Source organism: Conger conger, chromosome 9, assembly GCF_963514075.1.
Source record: "Conger conger chromosome 9, fConCon1.1, whole genome shotgun sequence".
NCBI lineage: Eukaryota > Metazoa > Chordata > Actinopteri > Anguilliformes > Congridae > Conger > Conger conger.
In genome coordinates this window covers 57981346-57991318 of record NC_083768.1, presented here as the reverse complement: position 1 = coordinate 57991318, position 9973 = coordinate 57981346, and the positions used below count along the sequence as shown (strand labels likewise).

Genomic DNA, 9973 nt, shown 5'->3' with positions numbered 1-9973 from the left:
AATGGTATCTCCAGCTGTTGAATGAGGTGTTTTCTCAGGGTTGGAATGAGAATGTGCAGGACGGTAGATCTCCAGGAACAGGGTCTTTGGGAATGAGGCTGTCTCTGATGTCATAGCATCACCTGTCTGTTTCATAAACTCACCTGTCTCTGATGTCATACCGTCACCTGTCTGTTTCATAAACTCACCTGTCTCTGATGTCATACCGTCACCTGTCTGTTTCATAAACTCACCTGTCTCTGATGTCATACCGTCACCTGTCTGTTTCATAAACTCACCTGTCTCTGATGTCATAATCTCACCTGTCTCTGATGTCACAATCTCACCTGTCTTTGTGGGAGTTCAGAGCGTTGAGGAGGTTCTGGCAGCGGTCTGGTCTGGGCGTATCAGACAGCTGGGGCGGAGCACAGGGACAGAGAGAGGGAGAGGCAGAGAGAACTTTCACTTCAGCGCCGGCTTACCAACAACTAAAAAATCACCCGAGTTTGGAGGAGCCATCTCTGCGTGCGATTCACTTCAGTAACGGCATACGAGAGTGAAATAACATTTCCCACAGTCACAACAGCTGGGTCATTTCAAAGCAAAAAGAGAAATGCACGGAGAGTTTGTGTCCCAGTTACTGTACATGCAGTTGTTCTGGCACATGCTAAACAAAACATTTTACTTCCACACAGAGGCAAATGCCTGGCTACATTTGAACAAGGGCTGGAAAAAAAGCCCCCCTCTAACCTGCCTAAAGTACCATAGATGTATTAGGACTGTTCTGTTTTCTATTAGCATTCGGGACAGGGTAGCAGTAATGAGAACACTGTTGTGCCGTGGGCCCTTGCAAGGAATGGAAGACACAGCCGATACACTGTAAATATGTGAAACATACGATAAATGTATTTCACAGTACTGTATTCACTCTGCCCCCGCTACCCGAAAGCAGCAGCACATATACTTGCACGTATATACGCTTTCCAACATCTCCATATTTATTCCCCTATATTGTCAGTGTACCCCTTTTCCACAGGGTTGCCATGACAGCTGAGAGGGAGAGGTGTCCCTACCTTCCCCAGTAACAGGGACTCCCAGTTCTCGTTGGTGAAGGAGAGGATTTCGTGGTCAAAATCAAAGTACTTCCTCTTGCAGCACAAGGAGAGGTGATACAGCACCAAATGGGCCAAATCTACCCTGCAAATGTAACCATGCTGTAATAACACGGTAATAGCAGTATGACTACAAGGTAATTACATGGTAATAACTACACTGCAATAACACCCTAATTACACAGTAGCAACACATCACAGCTGTGCACCAGTAGTGTTCCAATCTATTCAACACAAATACAAGTGTAATTATAAAACAATACAGCATAATATGTATATAGAATAATGAATAAATGGGACATGATGCGAAGAAAAAATCTATATTAACTATACGGTTGTGTCAGAAGATAATTTATAAGTGTTTATTTTTGCTGTGAGTGCCCAATTCAATTCAGTAAATTCCAGAAATTAAATTCAGTTGATAAACAGAAAATGTTGACTCTTCAATAAATCCCACCACGCCTGTCTCACCAGCTCATAGGTAGTCTTTTAATGGTTTCAGGTCCCTTTGTACACACCGAGCACTCAAACTGGTAGAACCTTGGACAAAAGAGAGAAAGAAACAGATTTGGGCTCATTTAATTTCTTTCCAATACACCAGGCAATCTTAGTCAAATGCAGAAAAGGATTTTACTCCAAAATAAATACAATTTGAGTGTTTGTATTAAAAATAAAATGGTGATTCTGAAGCATTGCTAATGGCAGTTAACTGTGGTCCTGCCCTCTCTCTGGCCACGCCCTCTCTAGCCCCACCCCTCCCTGGCCCCACCCCTCTCCCTGGCCCCACCCCCCTCTCTAGTACCACCCCTCCCTGGCCCCACCCCTCTCTCTGGCCCCACCCCCTCTCTAGCACCACCCCTCTCTCTAGCCCCACCCCTCCCTGGCCCCACCCCTCTCTCTAGCACCACCCCTCCCTGGCCCCACCCCCCTCTCTAGCACCACCCCTCTCTCAGGCCCTGCCCCAGCTCACCTGTCCCCGTACAGCAGAGGCTTGGTCAGACACTGAGTGCACGCCTCATGGAACCACTGCCCACAGCCGCCACACTGCAGCATCTTCAGGTTCCACCTGAGACAGGGAGCAAGGCGGGGAGAACAACTCAACTGTGTTTCTGCAGTCCAATCACGTGCCAGGGAGGGCCGAGAGGAATGCCGGCTTCCAACCAATCACTGCACCTGCTCAATTCACTCAACAGACCTCCAACCAGAGGGGAGGGAACTAATGAGTGAAATCAGCAGGCGTCGTGATTGGCTGGAATGTAAACGTAATCTTGGCCGTCCGTGCCACTTCATTGGGCTCTACGCATATGCTTCATAGTGTTTTCAAAATTTGGAGAACACAATCACTCAAATACAGGATAAAGACGTTTTCCTCTGTGTTTACCCATAATATTCATCCAGGGGTTGTGATGGAAAAACCAGGAAGAGATTAAGGTGGTGGGGGGGGGTGGGTTTATAGGGTATTCATGGCCATTCAGCTCAAAAATAAAAACCAATGTTTGCACTTCAACTGGGACTTTCCATTTTCCGAGATCCACTCAGATGTATACTTGATAAGCGTGTTGGTAAACTACCGCCGAAATGTCAGTGGACCTCGGCACTCGTTTAAGACTGTGAGATCACCATGGGCAGATTTCACAAAAACACACCAGTCACAAAATGCTTTTTCAGCATATAAAATCTGAGGCCTGTTAGTATTCCTGTTTGTGCTGGTTTTCCACCCTCCCTTTGCCTGGTTTGTCAGGTGTGAAGACAGTCTGGCCAATCAGTAGCACTAATTGTTCAGTTAGGAAAGAAAACCGGGGCTGGATTTGGATTTGAGGGCCAGAGTTGACTATCCCTGTTATATGACACATTGTACTGTATGTAAATGGACAAATCCAAAGAATTGTGTAAAACAGTCAGTTAAAACATTTTAAAAAACAGCCAATAAGGGCAGCTGTCTCAAAGTAGAGCTTTATTTTCTTGCCACAGTTTCACTCACTCTCCTGGGCCGGCACAGTAGCAGTAACACTGCTGCTGATTGGTCAGATGCTGAGGGTCCCAGTCCAAAGCTGAAAGCTGATAGGGCAGGCACAGTTTCATGATCTGCATGAGGCGGGCGAATCGACCCCGTTTTAAGGCTCCTCCTCTCTGTAGGCGAGAGAATCGACGACATCATCTCTCCCTAACCTCACACCGCCTAGCTTTTATGCCATTAATGTCTTCATTTAATTTGTCCGTAAATCAATCAGACAATCAATCAATAGCTGAACTGAATTGCCCCCAGAGGGGCAAAACGCATGCTTTCAGTTAAAATAGATTCTTAAGAGCACACAAGATTGTCAAGAACAGACGTGGGAAACAATAAAAGAAGTGCCAGTACACTAGTTTAAAATAGCTTCCTGCTGTCGCAATTTAAATCAAATTCACCACGGCACAGTGTAAACCACAATAAATGAATAAATGATTCAACAAATAAATCGCTGCAGGCAATTGTTAAACCTGGCGAATGCCACATCACAGCGGGAGGCACCCAGCTAAGAGGAGACATTCTCTCAATGTTACTGGAATGTTTTAGCAATGTTATAACAGTGGCACCACCTGGCAGCAAGGTTGTGAGAACGTTTTGTGTAGAAGCTGAGTAAGAGGCTCTAGGAAGAAAAGTTCAAAGCTAATGTGGCAAATTACTGGAGTCTATTTGGCTGGGCCCAGTTTAGAAACAAAGCAATACTATTCATGTCTGGTAAGGAGGGAGGTCCACTCACCTTTGTCGCAACCGCAAAGACACACTGTCTGCATATCCAGGCGTTGCAATGGGATTCAGGTTCGACAGAGGGAGTGTGGCACTGAGGGTGATATCCTGTAAAGGTGTGGAACGGATAGATTGAGGAGGAAAGAGGGAACGTGCAGACGGTAAGAGAACCAGAGGGGATAGGGCGATGGAGACATTTGTTCAAGATTCTGTCACTCCGTTCCATAAATAATCTGCCACCTGAAGAAGAAACTGGGGTTGAAAGCGCGTGAGATTAACAAGAATTTAAGAGCCGCTTCTTCAACTGGCAACGAACTGTGTTGATGGCGTCCTCTAGCGGTAGAACTTTGTCACTGCATAATCTGACGGGCTTCAGTGGTATTTATGAACGGCAGCGCCCCTAATGGTAAAATAGTGTTACTACAACACAGTCGCTCACGGGCCAGATGATGATTTATATCACCGCCGTGTTCTAAACACAACGTCAAAAAAAACAGCATTTCTAATTAACCCGACAATAATCACATTTGCCCCCCCTGTTGGGAATTGAAAACATTCAGCTTGGACCAGCGCAAATAGCCCGTTTATTTTCCAGATTCTCCACAAGAAACGTGCGATTGAAGCTGTTGTGTTTTACGACCCTGCTGGGGGTGATTAAACCATTAAGGCTTAATGATTAAGGCAGAATCATTTCAGGTTTACTACTCCCAAACAGGGTGATTCCTGAACGGGAGTGAGCGCAGGGGGTTTTATTACACTTGTGGCTCAGGTGCTTTGAGATGGAGACGGCATAATTTTCAACCATAAACAGACTCTCTCTCTCCCTCTCTCTCTCTCTCTCTCAATCCATCTTGTTTTGTCTTTCTCGATTAGCAAGCTTGTCAATCAGTGGAATTATCCACTCCTGCGCGCCGGCCGATTGGCCGTTCCCGGAGCAGAGCCTCACGCCACGGAGCCTCACGCCGCGGGCACATTCCTCTTTGTGTCCCGTTAGTTTTGGGCCGGACGAGGACGGGGCGGATCTATTTCCGCCGAAACATCTGCTCTCAGTTATTTTATCCGCCCAGTCGGCCCTGTGAATGTGATATATTAGCTGAATTTGCCTCTGGAATGACAGCCAACTTCTGTTTTGGCATCCCCTCTAAATATATATAACCCCTTTTAACCCCTCCCCCCCCCCCCTGGATGGGCCTGCCCGAACCCTTGGATCAGAAAAAGTTGAAAACTCCTGCCGTGTGTGAGACTTTATACTGCGGCCAAAATCGAAGAGAGAGCCAGCTGTGTGCCAGGGGTGCTTCCCAGTACTTGTATCCTCCTTTCCTCCACTTGTCTCCTCCCCCCATACTTCCAGACAGAGGAAGGAGATGAGTGGAGGAAAGGAGCGTTGGGACGCACAGCTAATTGGGCGAGTGCAGCAGCTAACTGGACAAGGGATAATTGGTGGAAACCTAAATCTGCATATGCACCGATCCTCCAGGGACTGAACTGCCTTTATTTAAATCAGGACTGGCCAACCCTGTCCCTGGAGACCTATCGTCCTGTAGGTCTACACTCCAACCCAAACAAAGCACACCGCATTCAACAGATAGAGCAGGGCTGTGCAACCTTATAGGATCTACCATTCCGTAGCTTTTCATTTCAACCCTAATTTAACACACCTGATTCCACTAATTAGCAGTTTGATAAGACCTCTAGCTGTTTAATGAGGCGTGCTTTGTTAGGGTTGGAGTGAAAACCTCCAGGACGGTAGATCTACACCCCCGGTGTAGCCACAATAGGATCCACACAGCCGTTGGGCCCTTGAGCAAGGCCCTTAACCCTGCATTACTCCAGAGGAGGATTGCCTCCTGCTTAGCTGTACATCACTCTGGATAAGAGCGTCGGGCAAATGCCAATAATGTAATGTAATGTAATGGTATGAAGTACGGGTTTAGCCTATGTAGCTACAGTTCTGATAAGGACAGGGGAAATCTCCTGTTCTGAGGCACTTAATGAATACACAGTCTGTACAGGAGGCCATTTTGGGCGCGCTGCTTCAAGCCTTTCCCTCCATCCATTCCCTCCTCCCTAACACACAGTTACACACAACCCGATTCGCACCTATCCCGCACGGTAACAAAATTAACACTGACAGGGTGCATTTTACACCGAGGGAGTGCCACGGGTTCTGTCGACGGCTCCGTGAAGCCACAAAAAAAAAAAAAAAAAAACCTTCTCGCCTCTAATTAATCTCCCTGGCTTTCAGAGGCTTTCACCGCAGATCCTGCATTCAGCTCTCCCTATTCACACCAGGAAATATGAGCTGTGCGCCCCTGTGTGACTGCCGAACAGACGGCGTCGTTTCCTGAAAGGCTACGGAACGCACATCTGTTCACCGCTCCGAGACGCTCCGTTGCTCCTGCATCCATCCAAACGCTGCCTGCTGTAACCAGAACTAAATTACTTTTTTTTTTTTTTTTGCATTGTATTGCATTGCATTGCATATTACAGGATGCAAGGTATTACGTTACCATGGCGACACTTGTGACAGTTCACCAGCGGTTCTTTGAGGGGCGGGGCGTCGCAGACTGAGCAGACGCCCTCTTTCACGGCGGAGACTGCGAGAGAGGGAGAGAGAGAGAGAGAGAAAGACAGAGAGAGTGAGAGAGAAAGAGAGAGAGTGAGAGAGGAAAAATCAGTGAGGGAGAGAGAGAGAAGGAGACAGAAAGAGAGAGCGAGAGAACGGGAGAGAGAGGAGGGGGGGAGGTGGGAGGGAGAGAGGACCACCCCACTCCAGGTGTTCATTAATGTCTGGCTCATGTGTTTTTCCTAAGCACCGTTTTGAGACCTCATTACCTTTGACCTTAAAATTATCCATCCTTACATAATTTCTAATGAGCTGTAGTTCCCCTGATTACCTGTACTAGGGGAGGAGGGCGCTCTAGATCACACTGGCTCCAGCAAATATTTATACCGCTATTAACTGTAATTCCAAATACCTCCCCCAACTGCTTACTGCCAGTCATCTATATTCCCCTCTAGTCTCAGAGTACTGTCTCCATCCCAGAATGCACTTAAATCTCAGAGTACTGTCTCAATCCCAGAATGCACTTCAATCCTATTGTACAGTCTCAATCCCAGAATGCACTTCAATCCTAGAGTACTGACTCAATCCCACAATGCACTTCAATCCTAGACTACTGTCTCAATCAGAGAATGCATTTAAATCCTAGACTACTGTCTCAATCCCAGAATGCATTTCAATCTTAGACTACTGTTTAAATCCCAGAATGCATTTCAATCGCAGTGTACTGTGTCCCTCCCAGCATGCAATTTTAATCTTGGACTTCTCTTTCAACATTTTCCTCTAACAGGAATGGCTTAAAAAAGAACCTTTTCATAGCTGCATTTTAGCAAAAAAAAGGATTGATGTCGGTGTCTTACAGGAGTGGATGTCTTTCCTCAGCACCCAGAACTCAGAGTTGTCCTCAAACCGAACCAAACAGCACTGTTTGAGCTCATCTACCTGGAAGAGAGAAGCAAAAGGACTGAGTGACTCACAGACTGACACAAACACACACAAACACACACACACACACATACACAAACACACACAAACACACACACATACACACACATACACAAACACACACATACACACACACACACATACACAAACACACACATATACACACATACACAAACACACACATACACAAACACAACCACACACAGAAACACAACCACACACAGAAACACAAACCAACACAGAAACACACAGAAACACACACACAAGCACACAGACGCACACACACACACACACACACACACACAGAAGCACACACACACACACACACCAAACAGATAAAGGTACAGGAATACCAATGCTTGACACAGCTTGTGTTCACACACACGCAGATATGGCGGTGGACTGGTATATATGGTAGATTTTCCCCAGAGTCACACACACACACACACACACACAGGTATGTGCACACACAGACGCCAGAACTCACTCTTTTAACATTGCCTAGGTATAACAATCCATCACTCCATCGAGCCAGCACGTCGTCTCCCTCGTTCACTGCCCCCATCCTGAGAGTGTGCAGGAAAGAGAGGAAGACAGGACGAGTGGAGGAGGGAGGAGGGGGGGGGGGGCTAGCACTACCACAGTGACAGGATTTACACTAGACACACAGTTAACGAAAACTATTTGGAGAGATAGTTTCAGAGATACGCACAGTCACTGAATTCGACCCAAGCTGAGAAAGAACGGTACATTCATAATAGGCCGGCTCTAAAAGAGCCGTGCAAACGAAGGGTTAATTTGTACACAGACTGGCAGCACATAAGACAACATGGAATAGGTCACTGAACAGTCACAAACAATACTTTAATGATATCAATAATGATTATTATTTTCATTGTAAACATTGTAGATATCTACAGAAACTATCGTGTGAATAGTTGTGTTACGAAAATTAATTTTTCAGAATTATTACAAAAGAACTATCAAACATGAAGGAATAAAACTGAGCAGTAATGCATTGCAATAAATGGCCTCCGGGCGACACATAACAAGTCATAGCTAAACACAATAGCTACATGAAATAACTGAGAAATGCAGAGCTACATATTCACATATATTACATTTTTTAAAAGCCGATACCTGACAGGTCGAAGTCCTTTCTGTACGGGGTTAACGGATAAAACTATAAAAGCTTGACATTAAATGTTCCTGGGGTTTCTTTTCGCCAGTTTTTTTTTTTTTTTTTTTTTCGCGTCTCTGTTACTGTAGCCAGCTACGTTTGTGTGTTACGGTGTGCGTCCGTGCCAAGCGGCGCGTCAATCAACTCGTCAACGCGAAGCCGTCCGTCTGTCCGTCCCTCTCTCTGTCCGTCTTTCACCGCGACGTATCGACATGGTCCCGCTCGTCGGCCACTTTTCTTTTCTTGTCCCAACGGCGCCGATGAACGTGTTTGCCGACGCTGCCGAGAGTCAACCCGTGAGAGACGCCATCATCCCAGCCTCTCGCTCTCGACCGAGTGACTTGTTGTGACGCAGACATAAAACACACGGATGGAGACAGGGGATCCGAAAGGGTGGGTGAGCTTCGTGTGCTCATCCGACTTAATAACTGGCTTGAGTCTACAGGGAGCGTGGAGGGACGAAATAAATCAATTACAGTAACTTGTAATCCATGGGGAGGTCGGTTATTTCCCACCGGCAGTTTAGCGGTGTGTTAGTCGCTAATTGAGCAGTGTAATTAAAGCAATTAAAAGTAGCCTGTTCCAGCCTTAAGTTTTTGAGTACAACTTTAACAGAGGCTATAGCGACGGCTCTAGCAGAAGTCGCGGCGGAGCTTGTTATTGAGTGACAGCAATTGCTATAACCGTAATGACCATAGCCCCTATTTGTTTGAAAGGCACTTCTTCGGCAGATTTGTGGTAAAGCGGCTCAGATTTATGTATTTAGGCTACTATTGCAGTAAAATACATTAATTAGTTGCAAATGCAAATTAATTTTAATATTTGTGCTTTTACAACTTTAGACTTGTTTGTGACTCTCCTCGTAGGAGAATCAATGAGGGATATTATGTTATGCTGCTAGCCTACATTCTGAATGTTTTCTGAATGAGGGGGAGATCCACAGCTAGTGTTTAGACAAGTATTTAGCTAGTATTTAAATTGCTATTGTTGTCTGGGTGTAGCAGCTCACTAGTTTGCATACGACTGCTTAATTCAGTCCGTCAAAATTGACTGGGCGATATTATGGAATTCATATTAGATGGTAGTTTTAATATGCACAGATTAACCTGGCCTACATTTGCAGTATTGACACACAAACTACATTTCCAGTAGGCAATTGGCAGTATGGTTTTAACAATAATGTCCTGACAGGAAACTGATAGTTTTTTTTTCTTTTTCTTTTTTCTTTGGTTCTAAGCCGTGTTTACATGTTACTCCGATGAATATAGCCTTCAAATGTGATAGCCTCCTAGGTGTTTGCTTTTCTCATCGCGCTCACTGCACATTTTCATCTGATTGGTGCAGCGAGAGACGTAATGCGACCAGGCCAATCATAGCGAAGTGCGCTTTGAGTGAAGCAACAACAAAAAAAATCCACACACACTTATCTCTGGTGGTGTCGTTATAGGGTATAGGTCATTTTT

General features: G+C 45.7%; 1 protein-coding gene across 1 annotated transcript in view; it reads right to left on the bottom strand.

Annotated features, from left to right (window-relative positions):
* Positions 1-8901, bottom strand: part of LOC133137726 (PHD finger protein 1-like) — a 17712-nt gene extending 8811 nt beyond the window's left edge. The window contains exons 1-10 of the mRNA XM_061256055.1: positions 8471-8901; positions 7818-7896; positions 7246-7327; positions 6333-6419; positions 3836-3930; positions 3073-3221; positions 2062-2157; positions 1563-1631; positions 1053-1176; positions 327-394 (exon numbers count right to left, since the gene is read on the bottom strand). Coding sequence (XP_061112039.1) covers positions 327-394; positions 1053-1176; positions 1563-1631; positions 2062-2157; positions 3073-3221; positions 3836-3930; positions 6333-6419; positions 7246-7327; positions 7818-7895 — 848 coding nt within the window. The 5' untranslated portion in view covers position 7896; positions 8471-8901. The remainder of the gene's footprint in view (positions 1-326; positions 395-1052; positions 1177-1562; positions 1632-2061; positions 2158-3072; positions 3222-3835; positions 3931-6332; positions 6420-7245; positions 7328-7817; positions 7897-8470) is intronic.
* Positions 8902-9973: the final 1072 nt, after the last annotated feature.